The following is a 26246-nucleotide window of genomic DNA, read 5'->3' as shown; positions in this document are numbered from 1 at the left end:
TCTGTTTCATCATACCAGAGGACATTTCTCCAAAAAGTACAATCTTTGTCCCCATGTGCAGTTGCAAACCATAGTCTTTTTTTTAATGGCGGTTTTTGAGCAGTGGCTTCTTCCTTGTGGAGCAGCCTTTCAGGTTATGTCAATATAGGACTCGTTTTACTATGGAAATAGATACTTTTGTACCCGTTTCCTCCAGGATCTTCACAAGGTCCTTTGCTGTTGTTCTGGGATTGATTTGCACTTTTTGCACCAAAGTACGTTCATCTCTAGGAGACAGAACGAGTCTCCTTCCTGAGTGGTATGACGGCTACGTGGTCCCATGGTGTTTATACTTGCGTACTATTGTTTGTACAGATGAACATGGCACCTTCAAGCATTTGGACATTTCTCCCAAAGATGAACCAGACTTGTGGAGGGCTACAATTTGTTTTCTGAGGTTTTGGCTGATTTATTTTGATTTTCCCATGATGTCAAGCAAAGAGGCACTGAGTTTGAAGGTAGGCCTTGAAATACACTGCTCAAAAAAATAAAGGGAACACTAAAATAACATGTCCTCGATCTGAATGAATTAAATATTCTTATTAAATACTTCTTTACATAGTTGAATGTGCTGACAACAAAATCACACAAAAATTATGTCTGGGAGGTCTGGATTTGGATTTGGAGTCACACTCAAAATTAAAGTGGAAAACCACACTACAGGCTGATCCAACTTTGATGTAATGTCCTTAAAAGTCTAAATGAGGCTCAGTAGTGTGTGTGGCCTCCACGTGCCTGTATGACCTCCCTACAACGCCTGGGCATGCTCCTGATGAGGTGGCGGATGGTCTCCTGAGGGATCTCCTCCCAGACCTGGACAAAAGCATCCGCCACCTCCTGGACAGTCTGTGGTGCAACGTGGCGTTGGTGGATGGAGTGAGACATGATGTCCCAGATGTGCTCAATTGGATTCAGGTCTGGGGAACGGGCGGGCCAGTCCATAGCATCAATGCCTTCCTCTTGCAGGAACTGCTGACACACTCCAGCCACGAGGTCTAGCATTGTCTTGCATTAGGAGGAACCCAGGGCCAACCGCACCAGCATATGGTCTCACAAGGGGTCTGAGGATCTCATCTCGGTACCTAATGGCAGTCAGGCTACCTCTGGCGAGCACATGGAGGGCTGTGCGGGCCCCCAAAGAAATGCCACCCCACACCATGACTGACCCACCTCCAAAATGGTCATGCTGGAGGATGTTGCAGGCAGCAGAACGTTCTCCACGGCGTCTCCAGACTCTGTCACATGTGCTCCGTGTGAACCTTTCATCTGTGAAGAGCACAGGGCGCCAGTGGCGAATTAGCCACTCTCTGTGTTCTCTGGCAAATGCCAAACGTCCTGCACGGTGTTGGGCTGTAAGCACAACCCCCACCTGTGGACGTCGGGCCCTCATACCACGCTCATGGAGTCTGTTTCTGACCGTTTGAGCAGACACATGCACATTTGTGGCCTGCTGGAGGTAATTTTGCAGGGCTCTGGCAGTGCTCCTCCTTGCACAAAGGCAGAGGTAGCGGTCCTGCTGCTGGGTTGTTGCCCTCCTACGGCCTCCTCCACGTCTCCTGACGTACTGGCCTGTCTCCTGGTAGCGCCTCCATGCTTTGGACACTACGCTGACAGACACAGCAAATCTTCTTGCCACTGCTCGCATTGATGTGCCATCCTGGATGAGCTGCACTACCTGAGCCACTTGTGTGGGTTGTAGACTACGTCTCATGCTACCACTAGAGTGAAAGCACCACCAGCATTCAAAAGTGACCAAAACATCAGCCAGGAAGCATAGGAACTGAGAAGTGGTCTGTGGTCACCACCTGCTGAACCACTCCTTTATTGGGAGTGTCTTGCAAATTGCCTATAATTTCCACCTGTTGTCTATTCAATTTGCATAACAGCTAGTGACATTTGTCAATCAGCGTTGCTTCCTAAGTGGACAGTTTGATTTCCCAGAAGTGTGATTGACTTGGAGTTACATTGTGTTGTTTAAGTGTTCCCTTAATTTTTTTGAGCAGTGTACATCCACAGGTACTCCTCCAATTGACTCAAATGATGTCAATTAGCCTATCAGAAGCCTCTAAAGCCATGAAATCATTTTCTGGAATTTTCCAAGCTGTTTAAAGGCACAGTCAACTTAGTGTATGTAAACTTCTGACCCACTGGAATTTTGATACAGTGAATTATAAGTGAAATAATCGGTCTGTAAACAATTGTTGGAAAAATGACTTGTCTTGCACAAAGTAGATGTCCTAACCAACTTGCCAAAGATATATTATGTTAACAAGAAATGTGTGGAGTGGTTGAAAAACAAATGTTAATGACTCCAACCTAAGTGTATCTAAACTTCTGACTTCAACTGTAGGTAGGGGTAGTGACTATGCATAGATAATAAACAGCAAGTAGCAGCAGTGTAAAAACAAAGAGAGAACAGTCTAGGACTTGGGTGACTGGAGTCTGACAATTTTTTGGGCCTTCCTCTGACACCGCCAAGTATATAGGTCCTGGATGCCAGGAAGCTTGGCCCCAGCGATGTACTGGGCCGTACGCACTACCCTCTGCAGCGCCTTAAGGTCGGATGCCGAGCAGTTGCCATACCAGGCGGTGATGCAACTGTTCAGGATGCTCTCGATGGTGCAGCTGTTGAACTTTGAGGATCTGGGGACCCATGCCAAATCTTTTCAATCTCCTGAGGGGGAATAGGTTTTGTCATGTCCTTTTCATGACTGTCTTGGTGTGTTTGGACCATGATAGTTTGTAGGTGATGTGGACACCAAGGAACTTGAAACTCGAAGTGAAAGGGGGCATGTTCAGCCCTCCTTTTCCTGTAGTCCATGATCAGCTCCTTTGTCTTGCTCACATTGAGGGAGAGGTTGTTGTCCTGGCACCCCACTGCCAGGTCTCTGACCCCCTCCCTATAGGCTGTCTCATCATTGTCGTTGATCAGGCCTACTATTGTTGTGTCGTCAGCAAACTTAATAGTGTTTGAGTCGGGAGTACAGGAGGGGACTGAGCATGCATCCCTGAGGGACCCCAGTGTTGAGGATCAGCATGGCAGATGTGTTGTTGCCTATGCTTACCACCTGGGGGTGGCCCATCAGGAAGTCCAGGATCTAGTTGCAGAGGGAGGTGTTTAGTCCCAGGGTCCTTAGCTTAGTGATGAGCTTTGTGGGCACTACGGTGTTGAATGCTGAGCTGTAGTCAATGAACAGCAATCAGAAACATGAAAATAAAAGCATGAGATTCAACCTCTATTTAACCTCTTTTCAGTATCACGTAACTCATTCTCACCTCTGTCAACCCTTTGATCTTCAAGTACCCACACAAGTATGAGGCTTCCATGGTCACATGCTGAAAGAAACAACACTTCATTGTGAATATAAAGGCTGGACATACAGAAAGTAAGATCAATGAAAAGCTGATTTCTGCTGGAGTCTCAGGACTGATAGGAGAGCTGGTAATGAAAATGTTAACCCTATCACATGTCACTTCAATTAATGATAGGGTCATCCTAAAGCTAGGTTTAATTAAGCATTAAGGCCTGAGGGGTTGTGGTATATGGCCAACATGCCACAGCTAAGGGTTGTTCTTAAGCACAACTATGCGGCGTGCCTGGACACAGCCCTTGGCCATGGTATATTAGCCATATTACAAACAGCCCTTAGCCGCCTTATTGCTATTATAAACTGGTTACCAATGGAATTAGAACAGTAATAATATACATTTTTGTGGTATATGGTCTGATATACAAAAGCTGTCAGCCAATCAGCTTTTAGGGCTTGAACCACAAAGTTTATAATGGCTGTTAGAGCATCCCTGACTAAATGTAAGATGACACTGGCAGTAGGGCTGGGCAATATGGCCAAAATGTCATATCAAAGTATTTTCCAAATTTGATGGTATGAAGGTATTTAATGTTTTTGAAAAAAAGTTTTACTTTGAGTTGTGCGTGACGCTACGGTGGCAACACATTCAATGGGTCTTTCTTCATTCTGATTGTTTTATACTGTTCAATTCAACCAAAAATAATTTCCCGCAATTGCTGCATTCCATGCACTCATTTGAGACAATTTCCACACTGTCACATAGGGCTGCATGATATGGGCAAAAGAAACTAGGCCTCTTTTTTACCCAAATGTTGCAATTGCGATTTGACTGCCGACTTAGATCAAAACACTTGGGTGAACTGTTGGAATAATGGAAATAGAAATAGAATTATAATTACACTACTGTTCAAAAGTTTGGGGTCACTTAGACATGTCCTTGTTTATGAAAGAAAAGCAATTTTTTTGCACATTAAAATAACATCAAATTGATCAGAAATACAGTTTAGACATTGTTAATGTTGTAAATGACAATTGTAGCTGGAAACGGATGATCTTTTAATGGAATATCTACATAGGCGTACAGAGGCCCATTATCAGCAACCATCACTCCTGTGTTCCAATGGCACATTGTGTTAGCTAATCCAAGTTAAACATTTTAAAAGGCGAATTGATCATTAGAAAACCCTTTTGCAATTATGCTAGCACAGCTGAAAACTGTTGTTCTGATTAAAGAAGCAATAAAACTGGCCTTCTTTAGACTAGTTGAGTATCTGGGGCATCAGCATTGTGGGTTTGATTACCAGCTCAAAATGTCCAGAAACTAAACACTTTCTTCTGAAACTCGTCAGTCTATTCTTGTTCTGAGAAATGATGGCTATTCCATGCGAGAAATTGCCAAGAAACTGAAGATCTCGTACAACGCTGTGTACTACTCCCTTCACAGAACAGCTTAAACTGTATCTAACCAGAATAGAAAGAGTGGGAGGCCCCAGTGCACAACTGAGCATGAGGACAAGTACATTAGAGTGTCTAGTTTGAGAAACAGAAGCCTCAAATACCCGCAAAACACCAGTCTCAACGTCAACAATGAAGAGAGGACTCCAGGATGCTGGCCTTCTAGGCAGAGTTCCTCTGTCCAGTGTCTGTGTTCTTTTGCCCATCTTAATCCTTTCTTTTTGTTGGCCAGTCTGAGATACGGCTTTTTCTTTGCAACTCTGCCTAGATGGCCAGCATCCCTTAGTCTCCTCTTCATTGTTAACGTTAGACTGGTGTTTTGCAGATACTATTTAGCGATTAGCTGCTAACACGATTTAGCTGAAACTTGCTAAGAAAATACAAACGAATAGTGTAATTATAGCACGCACGAAGGAAAGTGACATCGTTGTCAACAACATTGTTGCATTGACCATGCAGACCAAACAAGTCTCGTGGTCAAGCAACAAATGCTTGAATGACAGGGGGCGGGACTAGGTCTGTGTGGAAAGAAGCAGAGAGAGAGCAGAGATGACTCAAGTAGCGGAGTAAACAAACAAAAAAATATATATATATATATATAAAATGGACGTTACAAGACATCACATTTAACAAAACAAACCTCGTTATACAAGTAAAAACCCAAAACGGTCCGTGCATCAATACCGGCATATAGTAAAATAAGTAACCGCCGAGCATAACCAGTGTTGGTTGGGGAGTAACGTTAGTGAACGACATGTAGTTAAACTAGTAACGTTAATTTAACTACATTTTGCATTAACTTGGTGGTAGTGTAACTAAATTCAAATATGTGTAGTGTTTTCAGTAGTTAATTTACATTTTTGCCCTAAAGTGGTATAGCTTACTACTGGAACACATGACAAACATAAGTACAGGTAAGCGTTTTCAGAATTAAAATTTTTACAATAATGGATGGATGGCGTCTCAATGCTGATGCTAGTAAATCCCGCGACCAGTCATCAAAACTCAACTCCGCCTCGATATAAGAGAACGGAGTTGAGGGTTCCTCAGGTAATTTCTGGAAGCTGTCAATCATTACGTGTTATGACATGTCAGCAAAATTACTCGTCAGCTGACTGGCAAATTAAAGTTTCATAAATTGAACTTGCCTGCAAAACAACCTCGACATCGTAAGAGTTGCCTTTGCTCTTCTGGTGTCCTCGGAACTTGGAGCCGCTGTACAGAAGCGAGGCGACAACCCCGGGCTGGTGGGTGTTGATCGGGGGAGCCGGGATAAGCGAGGCCGAGGATGTGAAGGCCATGGGGGTGTTACGGAGGTATCCAGCGGGGACAGGCATGATTCGGGTACCGCGGGGAGGACACCGAACGCAGTCAGTGGCCGTCCGGGCGATAGACGTGGGAAGGGGGTACGGAGAGCACGAATGAGGCGGCTCACCTACATCCAAATGCCTCCAAATGTGTAAGCACTTTAGTCACCAACAGTCTTGAGTAAAGTAAGCGGACTTTGACGCAGGTGCCGTAAGGCAGCAGCATCCTCCTCTCTCATTAGCTGAGGAATTTCAGTGATCTAAAACCTCGCTCCTGACTGGCTTATTTAGCGCAATGCTGTCTGGGAAGTGTGCGGATGTAGTTTTCTCCGCTCTGGTACTGTTCCATTCTGGTTAATTTTATAACCACCATGGAACTACGGTTCCCATGTATCTGGGAATTCTGTCGAATCTGCGGTCTGTCAAACACGGAAGGTCACGCTCATGTAGAGATGCGATGCATTGCAGTGAGATGTGTGTGGAAATACAATCGTATTTCTCCAAATGGTGAGTCTTAGATCAGTCAACCTTCAACTACTCGTTGGTCGTTTCTTATAGTGACCGCAATGTTTCCTACATTTTGAATAGCGACAATATCCGGCATTCATAATTCCTGCTAGCTAACGTTAATGCAAGTTTTGAACCCCACTTGAATTGGGAAAACCTGTTTGTTAATAACTCTCTGTCACTGACACGATGCTGAGGAATCTTGTGAGATTGCACAGTCGTGTGGGGCATGCCCTCTCTCCCCCCATTGCCTGCCCAAGAAGTCTAGCTCTCAAGCTGCCGCTCCCTCTACTCTCTGTGAACTCAAAATATTACTCCATTATCACAGGTAAGAGGTGCACCATTTAATCACATTTTTTCATCAAATATCTGGCTATATGCACCATGGAGGTTGCACAGTTCTTGACATGTTGACTTTGTTATGCTGTCATCAACAGAAAGAAAGAAATTCTACGAGGATGTCAGCATATCCCACGGAGAGGGTGAGTACTGGACCGGGCGAGTGAGATACTTTCTCTCTTGATTGAAATAAGTCTGAGTGCTAAGAATTCAAGAACTTACTGTAACATTACCTTGATTTTTGGTCAGCAGGTGGCATGTTTGAGATCAACCTGGACCAACGGAAACTGAAGACACCAGGAGGAAAGCTGTTCACAGCCCCCAACGAAGCCTTAGCCATTGCCGTGGCGAATGAGTGGGATACTCAGAAAGACACGCTCAAGTTCTACAGCATGCATATGGTATGACCATTTACCTTAGTTCTTTTGTTTGATGCTTCATATTGGCTGTATCTGGAATGACACACTGTACCCCAAACAGGACACTACTTTCATTAGATATTTTGACTTGGGCACTGATTTAAAACTAATCGGGGAAAAAGGGTGCCATTTGAGATTTGTTCTCTCTCCTACTTCAGACCACTCTCTGCAACACAGCCCTCGATAACCCTACATTCCGCAGCAAGGACCAAATAATCACTGCTGCCCTCAAGTATCTGGAGACTGATACAATTTGGTACGCAGAGGTCTTTGTAGTAGCATAGGGTTTTAGTTTCTGGTGAATAAAAGTAACCTGCCTAACAAAGGACAAATATGATACACAGGTTCTCTCCATCAGATCATTAATGCGTGTGATTTTGTAGGAATTATAACTGATTTATATTGTCTCCTTGTAGTTACAGAGTTGAGGAGCCTCCATCTTTAGTGGAGCTTCAGAATAATGAATGGGACCCTGTGCTGAACTGGATTGAAGACGGGTTAGTTTCACTTTAACATGATCATTGACTCATTTTCTGTGAGTTACCTTACTAGAAGTTCACTGGACATGTCTACTTATTTGCATGTCATCTTCAGCAAAGGAGGGAAACAGATTTGTAGCATTGTCTTGAGAGTATTGAATTAATGTTTTCCTCTTGCAGGTACAACGTAGTCATTGGCTCTTCTACCAATATACTGGGGCCTGAGATCCCACAGGCAACGATGAATACTTTTCGCCAGCACCTGGGTTCCTATAACTTCTGGTCCCTGACAGGTAAAAACAACTAAAAGCGTAATTAGAGATACTCCCATCCTGTGCACATGTGCAAATTCTGAACTGTGTGGGTGCTAAAGGAAGAAAGAAGGAAGAAAGCCTCTTGCCTAGACCAATGGAGAGAGAACCCTCAGAAGTTGCACCACTGTTCATCATCATATTGCTGAGTCTCTCAGTTAAATAGAGAGTACACGACTGCACTAATACTATTTGCGTGTCCTCTGTGTAGGACTGGAGTATGTGATCACCCAGCTGAAGTCTGTGGTGCTGGCATTTGCATTGATTGACAAACACATTACAGTGGAGCAGGCTGTGCTGCTGTCAAGACTAGAGGAGGAGTTTCAGGTATGAACTCGCCACAGAATCAATGCACATACAGAGATTAGAAAAGCATCTTGGCTATGTATTCAATCTCCCTATCTGTTTCTGTCTTCCTCTCTTACTAATGATTTATTTTCCCCTCACTCTCTTTCCCCTCTCCACAGATCGGGCATTGGGGAAATGTAGAGTGGGCTCATGATGTTGACCTGTATGAGCTGAGAGCACGTACAGCAGCAGGGGCTCTGTTTGTACATTTCTCCTCTGAGAGTTCAACGGTCAAACGCAGACTCATGCAAGACTAAGGAGGCGCTTCCCTGAGTCAAACATACAAGCTCAGACAGCACTCTAAGAGCAAAGACAACAAAGGCGGTGTACTAGCCTCTGACTGGGAAGAAATCCCAACTCATTAGGACATGAATTTATCTCTGGTGTTGTCCTTGGTGGAACAAAAACACATATTTTATCTACCCAGGTCCGTGACATAATCTGTAGTTTATAAAACGTCCTGTGATGATTCATTTCAGTAAAGAGGAACCGTCTCCTCTGCCACTCCTTCCCTGTAAAGTACAGCCAAGTATGATGATCATCTCTTCTACATGTGTTTTGAATCACTAACCAGGTTTCCATCCAACCTTTTTATGGGAGTAAAGTACACGTGGGACAAAAATATCATGGCAGGCTTGATGGAAACAGAACATTTGTCTGCAAACTTTACAAATGTTGACAAAACACAATATGATAGACAAGTTGGGATATTTTTGTATCTGTCAAATTAATTACATGAGAAACGTTGGTGGAAATTACTTGAAAATAAGTATTGATATATTAACCATCATATCGATGTAAATTTGGGAACCACTGTATTGGGCTACGGATTAAATAAAGTGTAAGGTGATCATCTCAATTGATGCCCCTTTCCAATAAATATAGAGGGTCTTATTCTGGTGACATGATCATCGATGCTTGGCTGCTGTTTGACACAAAATAATCTCGTTATGTACAATGGCCTATCCGCACGTGCTGTTTGCTAGAGCGCACGTGCCAATACCAGAGTGGGCACACTCGCTATATAACGCACTTTTTTTTGAGAGGGAACTATCAGTAGAGTTGAAAATTCGATTGAAACCCATTTCACTTGTTTTTGTTATTCGGTACATGGGTTTTTAACGCAACGGGTAGGTGCGTTATGTCATCACGCATCTACGTCATTGATGGAACCATTTATCTGGGTGGGAAAATGCGTATTTTGTTCTTATGCAGATTTTTGAATATTCGTATGAAAATCTGTTCCCAATTGGATGAAAACCTAGCTAGGTACCTCAGTCATCAGTGACTTTTTGGAATGTCGGATGTTTTTATGGAAACGGTAAGTGTTACCCTCTGTCTGTTTCTGCCCAGACGTCTCACCCACTCCCACTGTATTTATTATGTGGTGACTAGCTTGTACAAAGTTTACTCTTTTGCTTCAGTAGAAATTGAACAAATCTATCAATGGGTCAAACTGACTCAATTATGTTTGTTACATGCAGAGCAGGGACATATATCACCAGCTTTTTTGTCTAACAACTTTGCATCAAACCCTAAATGCATTAGAATACAAATGACATGGAAACACTTGTATTTTTTATTCATTGAATTATTGTCTTGTTGACGTGAGAAGGTTGCTATGTAAACATACTTTCTCAAGGGTTTACATTGGATTGTGTCCACTGCACAGATTGTAAAATCCTATTAAGTTTAAAAAACCTAAAACCAAAATGAGTAGGTTTTATTGTTGGTTGTTATTTATTTACAATAATAATGTAAAGATAGATGTTAATGTTGCTCAATCAGATTGACATGCGGGCGGGGCTTACTTGTTCCTTTCCCATGAACTGGTGACTTCGTACAAATTGTTTGTTGTCGATCAAGATGGAGTTCCTTTTGGGAAATCCATACAGCACTCCTGTGGGACATTGCATTGGTAAGTCTTTATAAAATAAACTGTGATTGAAAGGAAACGTCAGATAATCGTGTTTCACGTTCTTGAATCGCATTGACATTTGATTCTTACTTGCTATCGTCTTTTAAGCTCTTTGGCTATCGATCCACTTATTAGCGAAGCTATATGCCTGGCTGACTTGCTATTATTTTGGTTATTTGCAGCCTGGTTGGCAATAAAGATGTTAACTAGCTATGTGTATATACGCATCAACAATAGTTGGTGGTAATCTTGCTAGTTCGTGGTGGGGATCTGGAACAATATGTTGTATCGCTAGCCTGCTATAGCTAACGTCAACTAACTTGTATTCATTCCCACTACTAAACTAGCTAGTTAGCAACCAAGCTAGCTAGGTTACGGTCTGTACTGTATCTGGTTGCGCTAACTGGCTTACTAGCGAATGATTGTAGCTGGCTAGCTAACTATTCGATTGAACCATGTCTGTCGTTTGCCATACATTTGACAACTGATACAACTGGATCACTGACCTGGGCGCAGCTGTCCTAAGCCGCAATAACCAGCCCTCCCAGTACGAGTGTGGGCAACTAGCTAGTTAGCACTACCTGTCTGTTCCACAGTATAGAGTTGACAGTGGTTGTGAGACAATTAGCTAGCTGACAAGTTAGTATGTGATCATTAAAGTCATGAAAAATATATTGTTTTCAAATTACAATATTTTTCTACTGCTCTGACAAGAGGAAATGTAATGTTCTCTCTTCTTTAGAGAGAGCCACTGATGGCTCCCTTCAGAGTGAGGACTGGACCCTCAATATGGAAATATGTGACATCATAAATGAAACTGAGGATGGGTAAGTAGAAAATGGCTTTCAACTATGCCAATGAATAATATGAGGTCAAAAACACATTTTACACCTCTTCTGGAGCTATGTGAAGTTTGACTCCATTTGTCCCTAGTGACCTACATGTGAATATGACCACGCTTTCTTGTTGAAGATCTCTGGCTTTGTTTGCCGCTTATCAAATACTTGTCTTATCAGAAGCAGTAATGGACTTGAGGATGGATTTGCTCCAAGTGCTCTTCTACTATCTAAGGCTTGGGTGGCAATCTGGTCCATTAACCTTGTTTGTGAAAGTGTTGAAAGCCATTGCCTGTTTCTGTTTGATAAATGGGTGGGAAGTTAGGGTATGTTGATTTGCCCCTACTCCCAGTTTATCTCAAAGTATGAGATTTGATAAAGCCCTATATGAAGAATTCAAGGGAAGGCCACACCTACCTATCACAGTACGATTGATTTGTTATCTGCATTATAGTGTAACCTAAACTAGAGCCCTCTATTAGACCATGTAAGTAAAACATTGAGTGTTAAAGACTTTAAGTAAAGTGTTACTAACATTATTTCAGTCAACATGGAGAAATGATGCTTGGTGGTGCTGTTACTACATTGTTACTACACAGTAGACTATATGTTTTGTGTATCATGCACATCATGTGTCTGTCTCCTCCCTCTCTGACCCTGTGCTCTGCTCTGTGTGTTGTTGCTGCAGGCCCAAGGATGCCATCAGGGCCATGAAGAAGAGGCTGAACGGGAACAAGAACTACAGGGAGGTGATGCTGGCACTGACCGTCCTGGAGACATGTGTGAAGAACTGTGGGCATCGTTTTCATGCCCTCATCACCAGCAGGGACTTCATAGACGGCGTGCTTGTGAAAATCATCTCTCCCAAAAACAACCCTCCCACTATCGTACAAGACAAAGTGCTCTCACTGATCCAGGTAAAGGATCACACACACTTGTGTGAATGTGTATGCATGACATGTTTTCCTTTATATTTGACGACTTGAGTAATAGAGTAATATTGAGTAATAGAACCAGCTTTCATTGAGTATTCTGACAGAATTGTCTGAGGAGATGATGATAGTTTGTCCTTGAGAAAATGGGAGTCATTTGAGGAAGTATACTGTATGGCAAGTGCTTTGAGAATGTACTGTACGGTATAGGCTACATACTGAGGCAGTGGAGGAGGGTGTTTGGTTACATGTAGCTGCAGTGTTAACCAGGCAGGGTCTTGCTGGTGTGCTAACTGCAGCCAGGCCACTGGTTCTCTGTGTACCATGGGGATCTCGGGTAACCCTGGCCGATTACCTCAGGTGGCTTCTAGTTTCCCGCTGACATGGTGGCTGTTGATGTCTGCTAGAGCACACAGACCTGACAGCAATGAGGAACCATACGGTTTTTGGCTCAGACTCTGTTCATATCATCTTGTACAAGTACTGTAACACAAAACAGAGACCTGACCGCAATGAACTGAATGGTTTCTCACCTCGTGCAAGTGTTATATTACAAACGCAGCACAGTTTTCTCACAAATATGTATGTGTAATGATGATACACCAAAGATGCTTCCTTGTTCGGCAAGCAATAGCTTCTGTGGTAGCCTAAAACAAATTTGGGACACCTCTGACCTTAATACTTTGACCACCTAATGAATACAGCACTGAGAAACATGAGAAGATTATACAGTGTATATAACACTTGTCTTTCTCATCTGCTTTCTCCCTCCCTCCTGTCTCCCAGGCGTGGGCTGATGCGTTCAGGAGTAGTCCAGACCTGACGGGTGTGGTCCAGATCTATGAGGAGCTGAAGAGAAAGGGTATAGATTTCCCAATGTCAGACCTGGATGTCCTGTCTCCCATCCACACACCTCAGCGGGTACAACTGCCACTGTCACATCCATTTGCATGCATTTCCTTACTCTAAATTGAGTATGAAAATACATCTGTTGTTCTGCCATTTTTCAACAAGTTTATCTGAGTTTTTTTTTTTTTTTTTTAATTTAAAGCTTTTGACTGGCCCAGAGGAGAACCAAGCCACCGCCCCTCCCCTGGCCCAGCCTATCCCCCAACCCCAACAGCAGCCTCCTCCCCATGCTGTCTCCGCCCCATCATTTGCATTGTCTGTTCCTCCCACCTACTCCGCCCCGCAGGTCCCCAACCTTGGCGCCTCTGGGTCTATCAACCCTTCACCTGAACAGGTAGGCGAGAGTGAATTTCCATTACAGTTGCATAATCTGATCCCTTCTCAGATTTGTAAGAAGGCTTTAAAATCTTCTGGATAGCTTGCATTCTAAGGTGCATGGAGATGGATCTGAGAGGAGTTGACATGGTATTCCCTGTTCAGATCTGCCGGCTGCGAAGGGAGCTGGACATTGTGCGTGGCAACACAAAGGTGATGTCAGAGATGCTGACAGAGATGGTTCCTGGACAGGAGGACCCCTCGGACCACAAGCTCCTGCAGGTCATACTCCTTTCTCTCTGGTATTCTTATAGCGTGTAAATAGGGCTGGGTTTCTTGGGCATGTGACATGACAACCGAAAACTCCTAGGCTTTATTTTAAGGAGGCCATTTCATTGTTTCTGGTGTACTGGTGAAAGTATCTGTAATATCAACAAGTAATTTCAGCCTGGGCAGCACTATATCTTTTGACGGCTAACCCTCCTGTGCTTTTTGTAGGAGCTGAACCGGACGTGCCGGGCCATGCAGCAGAGGATAGTGGAGCTCATCTCCTGTGTGTCTGACGAGGAGGTCACAGAGGAACTACTGCACGTCAACGACGACCTCAACAACATCTTCTTACGCTACGACAGGTAGGCTAGCTTACACACACCCACCCACCACTAAGAGATGGCTGACATTTCTGTCTCAACACCTTTCTCCTCTGAGAGGCATGCATGACTTCATGTAATAGCCGTTGTGAGCAGGTATGGACTACTTGTTATTTGGCTTCTCTCTCAGGTATGAGAGGTACCGGTCAGGCAGAGCATCTCAGGGTATCAATAATGGGGTGAGTTAGCAGTGACAGCCATAGAACGTAACCCCTCCCCCCCACCACCACACACACAATATGACATCCCTTTCTTATTTGTACATGGTTGTCGCATATTTCTGTGGTAAAGTTTCTGTACTTTGTCTTCCATAGCTTGCCTGTTTCTCACATTTCCTCATTCTGTAACATTGTCGAGTCTGTCTAAAATACAACTGTTCTGTCTAGAGATGTAGGCATGTTAGATCGTCTGTCGATGTCCGTATCGTACCATTAATATCATGTCCACACTGAACTGTGTTGCCCAGGCATGTTAATGATTTTCATGGTCTTTCTCCTTTCTGTTTGTCTCTATGTCTAGCTGAGGCAGGCAAGTATGAAAGTCGCCCCAATAAGTAATATTGGACCCAAGGTGGCCACTGTTAACACATGGCTGAACTATATGGACCCTGTACATCCCGTGTGGCACGCTTTAACCGCCCACTCCCCTCAGTAACTGACACAGAGACAGTCTAAAGATGGGAGTAATTGCCACTAGACACTGATCTAAACCTGGTGGGTTTCTTCCCCGTATGGTTAAAGTTGGGATTCAGGGAGGGTAAACTGATCCTAGATCTGTGCCTAAGGGGTAACATCTACCCGTGTCTAAAGATGCACCAACCCCTTCCCCACCACCACCCATCATTCTCAAGAGGAAGGATTATTCTCTTTCGCAGCCAAAAGAAAAAACATCCACCCAGTGCAAAGGTCATTGCATGGTTACTGTGGTCACTGCTCATAAATAAATGATAATATCACAGACACACCAAACAGCTCATTCTTCGCCACAAACAAATTGTATTATTGCAATTCTCTCACTAACTCATTCTGGCTGAGTACCTACCCCTCCCTTCAGAAAAAGTCCCACAAACAACAACTGTTCCTCATTCATGGGCAGATTCATGTTTTTCTCCCTGACCTCTCACGTGCTTTATTTGCCTGTACCTTTCTGTTCAAGGTAATCATGTTGATGTTAGTCAAATTGATGAACAAAACTGAAGCCAAATGTCAGAGCCCTTTCTGTAATCCCTGTCCCCTTACTTCAGGACTCGTTTGTCACTTTATTGTAGTGATGGTAATGGAAAATGGAATTAGCATTCTTCAATGGGTCTCTTTCTCTCTTTCCCCCTCTGTCATCCCTGGATCCCAGGTCCTCAGTGAGGCTACAGAGGACAACCTTATAGACCTGGGCCCTGGATCTCCTGCTGTCGTCAGCAACATGGTCACTTCCACCGCCACGCCTCCGTCCTTCACCGCCCCCGCCGAACGTCCTTCCTCACCTGCCTCCCTCGCTTCTCGGCTGGCCGTCCTCGGTATGTCCTCCAGACTGTTACTGTACACCGAAGTCTATTTAGTAAAAATAAAATCTACTTTAACAGTGCTGAAGCATTTTGTTCTCTTTGAACTGTTTGCCAGGTAATTTAGCAATGTGACAAGTTCTTAAAAACATAAATATTTCTATATTTAATTTTTATTTTGTTGGAACAATATGGCGGCTGTCTTTTTGTTGTTCCTCAGACGTGGGTGCCAGTGTGACCAGCACTCTGAGCTCTCTTCCCAGCTGTAAGCCTCAGGACGACTTTGACATGTTTGCCCAGACCAGGACTGGAGCTCTGGCACTGACCACCGAGACACTCGTCACGTAAGAACACATCATACATGTTCTCCTGTTCAGAGACAACCCCTACCTCCTAGGCTTGTAATGAATAGAGCATACACAATTAGCTTTTCTACATGACTGACAGTGTCTGTTCTGCACCATACATTTGAAATCGGAATGTTTTATAACTTGCTGTCCTCATCGTCATTACCTCTATCCTGGCAGAGCTCCTATAGAGGACCTTAATGCTGTAGGTGGGATTGAGCTGCCTCCTACTCTGGAAGTCAGGCAGCAGCCTGCAGGAGGAGTGAGTATTGTGGCTGGTCAACCTTTAGAAGTGCGCTAACATCACTAATGATCACTAACTTTTCCATGTGGTGTGCTGTTACTGTCGGGTAGGGCTGTCCCCAACAAAAAATAATCTTGGTCGACTGAGAGTCTTCTGTTCTTAAAACGTGTATTTTTCCATATATACACACCCTATGTGTTTGAATAAAATTAACTATATGCACTGCGCTTGTTTGATTCTTTAAGAGCACTGATTGATGAAATAATTAAGACCCACTAATGATTAAAAAGGGAGCCCGAGATCAAGATAACCAGAAGAAAATAAACCTAAGTGAACAATGTTACTTTAGGTTTTCAACCATACAGTAAGTAGAGCAGCAGTAGTAACAACCTGATGAAGTGAGGAAAATACTAGGAAATTAATTATACAGTAACAGAAAGAGTACAGTTTTAATTGAACATATTCACATTTAAAAAGCTGGTTTTTATGCTTGATCTGGCAATGCGGTCCAGATGCTCAGTACGGAGGGTGTGATGCATTTGCAGAGCCTCCTGAGGTCTGTGGAAGCCAAATCAAGCACCTCCAAAATGTTGTAACATTACAGAGGGCTCTGTAAGGCTCCACATTGATGTGAATGGTAGGTGGGAGCTGTACGTCCTGTATAAACACAAACTCCCTTCCTTGACAACTTTCTTTACAACAATTCTGCGAATTGCAAGAAGTATGAATGCCCAGACTTCTGCAAAGGCAGCATCGCAGTAAATGCTGTACGGCCAATGCAGATGCCGGATTGACCATGCTGCTATCTTAACTGTCCCAGTGGTATTCAGTACAGTATGAATGGCCATGGCCCTAAGTCTGATTGGACTGCACCAGAAGAAGTGCCCCTCTGCAAGAACCACTTTAACCTTGTACATTTTCCCATTTGTAAGTTAATATTTGTCTGTATCCTTTTCTCGAAATTAAAATTTAAAACCTGTTTTCCCCCCCAAAAATCTGCATGCCCCTTGTATTCTGGACCAAAGTGGATTGCTTTGCTACACTTTTTGCAGTATTACTTTAGTGCCTTAAACAGGATGCATGTTTTGGATTTTTGGGGATTTTTTAAATGTTATTGTGTACAGGCTTCCTTTACACTCTGTCAATTAGTTTAGTATTGTGGAGTAGCTACAATGTTGTTGATCCATCCTCAGTTTTCTCCTATCACAGCCATTAAGCTCTTACTGTTATAAAGTCATCATTGGCTTCCTGGTGAAATCCCTCTGCAACTGAGTTAGGAAGGACACCTGTGTCTTTGTAGTGACTAGGGGTATTGATACATCATCCAAAGTGGAATTAATAACTTCAACATGATCAAATGGATATTCAATGTCTGCTTTAAACATTTGTTTAACCCATCTACCTTCTTTGCAAGTCATTGGAAAACCTCCCTGGTCTTTGGTTGAATCTGTGTTTGAAATTCACTGCTCAAATGAGGGACCTGACAATTATCTGTATGTATGGGGTACAGAGATGAGTTTGTCATAAAAAAATGATGTTAAATTCTTAACAAAGTCCATGCAACTTGTGACTTGTTAAGCCAATTTTTTCCTGAACTTATTTAGGCTTGCCATAAAAAAGGGGTTGACTACTTATTGATTCAAGGCATTTCAGCTTTTCATTTTCAATTAATTTGTTAAAAATTTGGAATAACATAATTCCATTTATCATTATGGGGTATTTTGTGTATGCCAGTGACGACAAATCTCAATTTAATCCATTTTAAATTCAGTCTGTAACACACTGGAAAAAGTCAAGGGGTGTGAATACTTTCTGAGGACACTGTAATTGAACAGTATTACAGTAAATATATTATGTTTAGTAACTAATAAAATAAACGAAGAACAAGTTGTGGCCCTTCACAACAGTAGGCTATTTAAGTCACCTTCATCAGCAACTTATGATCTCTAGTGCTGAACATAAAATGGCATATTTAGGCCTAGGCTTCTTACAAAAAGCAAGACTATTAAGCATAGACTATTGCACAATTCCAAACGTTAATCCGCCTGCATAATAGCTTAGTCGTCTCTCTTGTCAGCTGTATCGGACTGGCTTACTTAACTTCCTCACATAGACCTGGGCTGCCACTTATTAACCTACTTCCCCAATCTTTTCAAGTTATGAGACAGGAACACCAGCTTGTCAACACTTTTTCGGACAGAAGGCAGCTCCTGGTTTTATTGAATATAAGCCCTGCCTTGGAAAAGATCCGCTCTGATGGAGTAGAGGTCGCCGGGATGGAGAAGAGGTATTTCGCTGCTCTGGCCAGCTTCGGATACCTGTCCTCATTTTTTCCCCACCAAGCTAGCGGCCCACCGTTGACTTTCGTTCTATCTGGGAGATAATCCTTAATTTCTTCTTTGCTATCCCGTTGATCCTCTTTCTTTTCCTCATCTCCACACATGAGCATCTCCATCTCTCGCTCCTTGTCAGTTTTCCTTTTCTTTTGTGCAGCTTCCTCCGTGGATGTAGAGTTGTCTCGTTCTCTCTCATGGGGCCCTGGCTCCTCTAGCTGTGACGCGCTCAAACTGTCGGCCAGCTGGGACAGGTTGACATTGGCTTCATCCCGTTTTGCATCGTCAAGGAAGGAAAGCAGCTTGAAGCGGGGGTCTATGACTGCTGCTTGGATGGAAGACTACTATCAAATATTTGGTCATTGAGCTGCCATCTTCTGTCAATTTCCTGCACCAGCTTTGTTTTGAGACTCTTAGTGGTAGGGCTGTCGTCCTCCGCCACGGCTAAGTGGCGGCGTTTGAGATGGGCCAGCATGGGTAAGGTTGCAGATAAAGATGTGTTGTCCTCCTCAGACAGCAGCTCCGTCAGGGTGACCATAGGCTTCAGCACATTCCAAATGTCTTCTGCCATGTTCCATTGCGCTGTGGTGAGATCAAGGCTGTGTTCCCTTTTCTCTGTGTAGTTGGGGCCGGAGAGCACGTCGGATATGGGCCATCTATGTTCTAGCAGACACTTTAGCATTGTCCGAGAAGAGTTCCACAGCGTGGAAACGTCTTGGGTCAGGAGGTGTTCAGCCACCTTTTTGTTGTTTCTGCTTCAGTCCCTTTCTGACTTCCTTCTTAAAATGAGCCGTGAGGTGTCTGGCTGCAGCCGCAGTGCGACAGACGGGGTCTTGTTCGAGAGCGGCATTGATGCACAGCTGTAAGGTGTGCCCGGTACATCTGACTCCTTTAACGTCTGCCCATTCCGCTTCCTGCCTCAGTATATCCGCACACAAAACCATGTTTGCAGCGTTGTCATGTACCAAAGCAACCCTTTTACATCCTGGGATTTCATATGCGTCTGCAACTTCTCCTAGTCTCTCTGCAATGTTGGCTGTGGTGGGATTCTCCTCCATTTGTTTTGTCTCCAGCACAAGACACTGCAGTCTCCAGGTCGTGGTAATGAAATGGGCAGAGATGGTCATGTAAGACTCCATTCTCAGGGAGGTCCACATGTCGGTTGTAAAACTTACTGCCTGACTGTTTTGGATGGACTCCAAAACCTTCTCTTTTGTGTTATGATATTTGGCAGTCAGAGCATGCATAACAGTCTCTCTCTTGGGAACGGTGTAACCAGGCTCCAAGATTTTCATAATCTTCTTAAATCCCACGGCTTCTATCAGGTTAACGGGCCTCATGTCCAGGGAAATGAATTCTAACGATACCATCGGTTATCTCTCGTTTTTTTTTTCTTCTGAGATGTGGGGCTTTTGGTCCAAGGTGGTTAAACCTGAGCTAGCAGTGGAGGCGCTGTACTGGGGATGCGCCTATAAATACACAAAGTACATTTTAAATTCTGTATGCTAATACTATGTTATTACATTGTAATAGGCCTATTAAATCTGGTAATGTTCATTTTTCAATCATATAAAACCTGTCAATGTTTTAGCATGCAACTAGAAAGACAAAGGAGGTTAACTTACTGTTTTTCAAGTGGTATGTCATATTTGTTGTCGAACTATGGTAAGCAAACCGCTGTTGGCAGAGTTCGCATTCCCCTTTTTTGGTGTCATCCTTTACTACAATGAAATGTTGCCATACTGCAGACTTTTTTGACATTTTGCCTTTGATTAGATCTAATAAGAGTTTCAAGTAGCTACCGTATGTAGCAGTAGGTAAGTCTTAGGCAACAGTTAGGCAGATTCGCGTGTGCTGTCTGCAAAACAATATGGCAGATACACAGTTAAATGAAAGGGGATGTTTGGCATTATATGTTGATAGTAATTAACCACACAATTCGGCAAACATTTGTTATAAAATAATAAAAAATAATAATTAACCTTGCACCGTTTTGTTCTTGCATAATATAACTATATACAATTTCAGTAGCACATATGTCTTAGTGATGGACTGTACCATCCCCACGGCCTCCACAATGGATTAGGCCACTGAGACAGGCGAGAATCGGACAGGTCTCTCCGTCGACCAACAGCCTATCGACCACACAATCGACCAGTCGACTAAATTGGGTCAGCCCTACGGGCAATACATTATTTTCCACCATTGGCGCGTGTGTGTTTACTGTTGGCCTCTGCTCTAACCATTGATCCCAAGCTTACACTCACTCAGAGAAGTAAGGATTTCATATAGAGATTTGTTATTTAGGATTTGTTTTTGATGGGATAGATCTTTTTAGCTGGCCTGTGGTAGTTTGCTTGTTGTTTTGAGAAGACAACCTCTCTCCCTAACAACAACTCTAACATTAAAGTCTAGTGCATGGCCATCCCATCCCACAGTTTTTCATACAGCTTGGAAGATGCTGCCTCTCCATATTGACTGTCACTGCATGGCGTTGCAAAGCTTTCACATGGCTGTGTGTTAGTTGGAGTGTTTCATGGTGTTTGGTACTGCATGTCATCAATCAGTAGCAGAGGTCTATATACCATTTATCAAATGGTTTGCTTGCGTTTTTATTAAATGTTAGGTTTAAGTATTGCTTTTTGTGTTATTTCAGTTATTTTTATATTTAAGTTGGGTTTGTTTTTCTTTTTTTTTCTGTGGATATTTTTGTTGTTGTGGTGCTGTTTGTCCATGACGTTGCCCTGTAGATTCCCATTGGCCAATCCTCTGTCATGGATGACATAGAGGAGTGGCTGTGTACTGACGTGGTGAGACTATGATTTTATTCCGCCTGTTTTCTTTTCTCTTTTTCCTGATGCATCCTTCCATCTTTGGACTCCTCTTGTTCTTCAGAAATCTAACTTAACACATTCCACTTTCTTTGTCTTTCAACACATTTCCTCATCTTTGACCAATCACGTTTCTGATCCATTGTAGCTTTCTGTGTAGTCTTAAATAATGGTGTGTCCTGGCAGGGAACAAAGGACGATTTCTGTCCTCTTTGGTGCATGGTGGTTTTGTCTTAACATTTAATTTAATGTACGAATATGTAGTAATACTTTGTCTTTTGTTGAAGTTCTTTAACCTAAATGGCATTGCGGTTTGAAATGGGGGATCCGCCGTTGTGTGGGTGTAGTCCTGTCGGTGGTTTTAAGCACAGAAACTTGTCAATGCTGGGTCTGGTTGTGTTTCAATCAGCACTTTTGGGTAAATGAAAGGTCAAAATGTAAAAGTATATTACAGGAGTTTAAATTCAGAATTCAGGTTATCCTTAAGATAGTTCCACAATGATGCTTTTCCTTCCTCGACAGCAAGGAGAGGAGGGCGAAGAGGGGGTGACCAGTGAAGGTAGGAAACATTTATTCACCTCTAGTAGCTAGCATGTATAATATGCTTCCTCTGATCCCTCTTGTCCTCCTCCTAGAGTTTGACAAGTTTCTGGAGGAGCGGGCAAAGGCAGCAGAGACGGTGCCCAGCCTCCCCTCACCCCCTAGTGGTGATCCCCGTGCAACTACCGGTGCATCCCAGAAGAAGGCTGAAAGACCAGAGGACGCCCTGTTCACTTAGTTTAGTGGTTTTCAAACCTCTCCTCGGGGACCCCCAGACATTTCACAATGTTGTAGCCCTGAACTAGCCCACTGATTCACCTAGTCAAGGGCTTGATGATTAGTTAAGATGTTGAATCAGGTGTGCTAGCCATGGAATAGTCTAAACGCATGGAACGCCTGGGGTTCCCTGAGGAGAGGTTTGAAACCCCTCGCTTAGTAGACCTCTCTTAACCTTTTGACTTCTGACCTGATCAGTGCCTGGAGTCCCCAGACTGTTGTCTGTGACACATCCACTTTCTCATCCTCCCACTCTGGAGCTGTCTACCATCAGCTAAACGTCTGCTACCCAGTAACGCATATTCATGTTCTCGGGCAATTTACTACACTGAAGGGAACACCCCCCCCCCCCCCGCATTGTACATTTTTTTTTGTTATGTTTTTTTGTGTTTTTTTTGTTGTTGAAAGAAACCAGCTTCATTAGGGACAAGGTTGCAATGTATTCCCAAAATCAACAGTCCCTATCTAACAGTTGGTTTGGAACTTTCTCCAGCTTAAGAAGGACTGTGGAGTATCAACAGCCATCTTTATAAACCAGCAGCTCACTCTGTCCTGGGGCTGGTCTTCCTCTGAAGGGTAATATGAGACGTACCCTGCCTACAGCACTACACATATTTTGCTCTGTTCTGACAGCAAGAAGCCATCCCTAGTCAGTCGTCCCCTACTCTACTGCATGTATTAACAGATCCATCCACCCTTCATTCCCTCCTCGGACTTAAAGGGACGTCCAAAGGGAGCTAAATGAAGTCCAGGGACAGTTAATGTTAACCTTTTTTATAGGTCAGACGAGGGCAGGTAGTATTGAAATATATCATGATATGTATGATTGGGGAATATTCTGGATCATTGTATTGTTTTTACGATGTGTTTAATTCCAAGTATATTATATTGTCCATTTATAGCCTCTGACTGGATGTCTTACTTTGTTTTTGAGTGTGTAGAATTCTAGAATATTAGTTTGGAGAGATTTATTTTGGGGTTATTCATTGTCATTTGACGTTTTTTAGAGTAAGACAACAATCATTAAATCATTAAATGCACTGCTATGGTTGTTTATTGAGGTGTAAAACATTTTATTTTAACGAACAAATAAGTAGTATCTACCTGACAATGATTTTCTGTTCATCCATATATTGGGACAGGTACAATGCTGTTGGGAAGCCAAAGACCAGATATTGTTGTGGAGCCCAAGCATGATTGCATCACATTCATAGTGAATAGAGTAGCTGATAATGCTGTAAGAGTCAGTCAGAAGTGAAGTGATAATGTATTAGAACAATAACTTTAAAACCTAAAGTCTGTAATGTGGTTTTCACTACAGATATGGAGGCAGACTGAATATTCTATGTCTGGTGTTGAATAATAACTGAATTAATGGACTGAAGTTTTGTCTAGTTGATGTAAAAAAAAAAAACCTATTTAAGAGATGTTTATGAACACTATGAAGGGGACATTTGCTCTCCGATTGGGGAGTCCAATGTTATATTTTCACCTGAACTCTACCATGTTCTTGTCTCTCGCTGGCTGTGCTGGCACATCACTCAGATGCTAGCCAGTTAGCTCAATGGTCTCAACAGCTGATCAGAAACAGTGACTGTGCTGAAAAGAGGGATGGCCTGAGTAGGAGCTAGGCTCTCACCATTTAGCGAAGGTGACATTGATGTTTTCAGAAACAACACTGCTTTACTGGTATGTGCAAGAACATGGAGTACTGAAATCATCTTTATTCTCTTTCTTGATAGTACATGTGCAGTTTCATACAATCACAAACACTTGACAGTCCTTGTTCTGCCGTTTTATTATTAAAGATCTAGTTGAGTGAGTTGGTACGTTTTAACATATCTGTAATCAACTGAGAATTTTGAAATATTGACAAGTGTAGGAATAATTTATTTCGTATTTTCTTCTGCTCTATCAGTATTTGAAATAGTTTTATTTTTACAAAGCAGAATGAAGTCATGAACTGCTTTATGAGACCGATCAAGGTTTTTCATGTGTTAAACATGTTTTGATGTTTATGGACTTCCAACAGTTTTTCCTACACTGATTTATGCTGATTCAATGTTAGCAATTGTATAAATGTATTCGGATTAATTTGCAACAAATTTAACGGTCACTATTTATGGCAAGTGTCCACTCATTGGTTTGTAACTAAGAAAATAACCCTATTGAATTTGTTTGTTTTTCCATGGTTTGTTGAACAAGCAGTACAGTCATGTTACCCTCTGTCTTATATATATATATATATATACACACACACACACACCATGGGACAGCCTAGCACATGATGAACCAACATCATAGGCATCAGAAATGACCTCGCTTCTGAAAGACACTTTAAAAGAAGTGTTGACATTGCACATTCTGAAAAGGTTTTCCGTCTCTTCTATGAATGGAAATATGGTGTGTGCATGTAGAAGAGTTGCCCTGCTATAAGCCTGTACATCTGATGTGTTGGAGGGGGAAGAAGTATTGCTATGTGTGCCATCCAGTATACATAGTTTAATATAGCTTGATATTGATCTAGCTTGCTCAGTGGAACTTTGATTCTATACTTTATATTGTATAATCAAGGCAGGTATGACTTAGCTTGCCATGTGGTCACTTTGAAGCCTGCTCTTAGAACAAATAATGTGTATATGGTAAAAAATAAAGGGTATTTTATAAGGGAGTTTGTATGTTTGCCTACTGCTTCTGCTGTTACTGTGTTAGTGAGCTTCAAAAGTATTGGGACAGTGACACTTTTTGTTGTTTTGGCTCTGTACTCTACACTTTAATTTGAAGGTGTTTTCATCCATATTGGGTAAACTGTTTAGAAATTAGAAGCACTTTTTGTACATAGTCATCCCATTTTAGGGGACCAAAAGTATTGGGACAAATTCACTTATGTGTATTTTTTTTAACCTTTATTTAACTAGGCAAGTCGGTTAAGAACAAATTCTTATTTTCAATAATGGTCTAGGAACAGTGGGGTAACTGCCTTCAGGGGCAGAATGACAGCTTTTCACGTTGTCAGCTCGGGGACTCAATCTTGCAACCTTTCGGTTACTAGTCCAACGCTCTAACCACTAAGCTACTGTACCTGCCTGCCCCAATTGAAGTATACTGAGCAAAAATATAAATGCAACATGCAACAATTTCAACGATTTTACTGAGTTTTAGTTCATGTAAGGAAATCTGACAATTGAAATACATTCATTAGGCTCTAATCTATGGGTTTCACATGACTGGGCAGGGGTGCAGCCATGGGTGGGCAGGGGTGCAGCCATGGGTGGGCAGGGGTGCAGCCACTGTGGAGCCAGGACCAGCCAATCAGAATTTAGATTTTTTTACCCCACAAAAGGACTTTATTACAGAAAACCTCCTTCGTTTCATCAGCTGCCCAGGTGTCTGGTCTCAGATGATCTCACAAGTGAAGAAGCCAGATGTGGATATCATACCTCCCAAAAAATGCGAACCTCCCCTGTTATTATAATGGTGAGAGGTTAGCAAGTCTTGGGGGTATGATATTTGTGCCTCTAACTTTCTCACTCATATTTATTCACAGTTCATTTAGGAATATCCATAATCATGGTAGCATCCACATTAATGTAGATGTGTTTAGAAACATATTAGATTCTTATTTACAATAAAAGTGACTCCAAAATGACACAACATTAATGACCATTAATTTATATTGGGCACAAAATAATCTGAAACACAACCAAAACAAACAACAAATGCATCCCAAAAAATGTGTGGAGTCAAAAGCTTGATGTATTCATTGCAGGCTATGGATATTGGACTAAATACATAACTTTTTAGTACTTTAATACACAAGTGAATTTGTCCCAATACTTTTGGTCACCTAAAATGGGAGAACTATGTACAAAAAGTGTTTAGTTGTTAAACAGTTCACGCGATATGGATGGAAATATCCTTCAATTAAAAAGCTGTCAGTCTGCACTTTAACCTCGTAGTCATTGTGCTGGAGTACAGAGCCAAAACAACAAATGTGTCACTGTCCCAATACTTTTGGAGCTCACTTGTTTGACTCTATTGTTTGACTCATGCATGTGTTGAACACCAATAAAATGCTATAGCAGTGTAATCTGCTCCAACTTTA

General features: G+C 42.5%; 3 protein-coding genes across 4 annotated transcripts in view; 2 read left to right on the top strand and 1 right to left on the bottom strand.

Moving 5' to 3' along the window:
- Positions 1–6407, bottom strand: part of LOC109900022 (glucose-induced degradation protein 4 homolog) — a 10100-nt gene extending 3693 nt beyond the window's left edge. The window contains exons 1-2 of the mRNA XM_020495741.2: positions 5954–6407; positions 3316–3375 (exon numbers count right to left, since the gene is read on the bottom strand). Coding sequence (XP_020351330.1) covers positions 3316–3375; positions 5954–6142 — 249 coding nt within the window. The 5' untranslated portion in view covers positions 6143–6407. The remainder of the gene's footprint in view (positions 1–3315; positions 3376–5953) is intronic.
- LOC109900020 (ATP synthase mitochondrial F1 complex assembly factor 2-like) lies at positions 5859–10475 on the top strand. Of its 2 annotated transcripts, XM_020495738.2 has the most exons (9): positions 6485–6619; positions 6817–6947; positions 7057–7101; positions 7211–7359; positions 7536–7633; positions 7794–7874; positions 8037–8149; positions 8379–8494; positions 8635–10475. In XM_020495738.2, the coding sequence occupies exons 1-9, from the start codon at positions 6501–6503 to the stop codon at positions 8770–8772; spliced, it is 990 nt and encodes a 329-aa protein (XP_020351327.1). In that variant the 5' UTR covers positions 6485–6500; the 3' UTR covers positions 8773–10475. The 2 variants fall into 2 exon arrangements, with proteins under 2 accessions (XP_020351329.1, XP_020351327.1); XM_020495740.2 differs by having other exon boundaries at positions 5859–6947.
- LOC109900019 (TOM1-like protein 2) lies at positions 9724–26246 on the top strand. The gene is made up of 15 exons (XM_031835284.1): positions 9724–9836; positions 10304–10433; positions 11176–11260; positions 11958–12186; positions 12988–13122; positions 13253–13444; positions 13591–13707; positions 13924–14057; positions 14206–14254; positions 15423–15585; positions 15791–15914; positions 16098–16179; positions 21245–21304; positions 21848–21884; positions 21961–26246. The coding sequence occupies exons 2-15, from the start codon at positions 10382–10384 to the stop codon at positions 22101–22103; spliced, it is 1602 nt and encodes a 533-aa protein (XP_031691144.1). The 5' UTR covers positions 9724–9836; positions 10304–10381; the 3' UTR covers positions 22104–26246.

Source organism: Oncorhynchus kisutch, linkage group LG11 (genome assembly GCF_002021735.2).
Source record: "Oncorhynchus kisutch isolate 150728-3 linkage group LG11, Okis_V2, whole genome shotgun sequence".
NCBI lineage: Eukaryota > Metazoa > Chordata > Actinopteri > Salmoniformes > Salmonidae > Oncorhynchus > Oncorhynchus kisutch.
The sequence above is the reverse complement of the archived record's forward strand: the minus strand, read 5'-3'. Positions and strand labels throughout refer to the sequence as shown.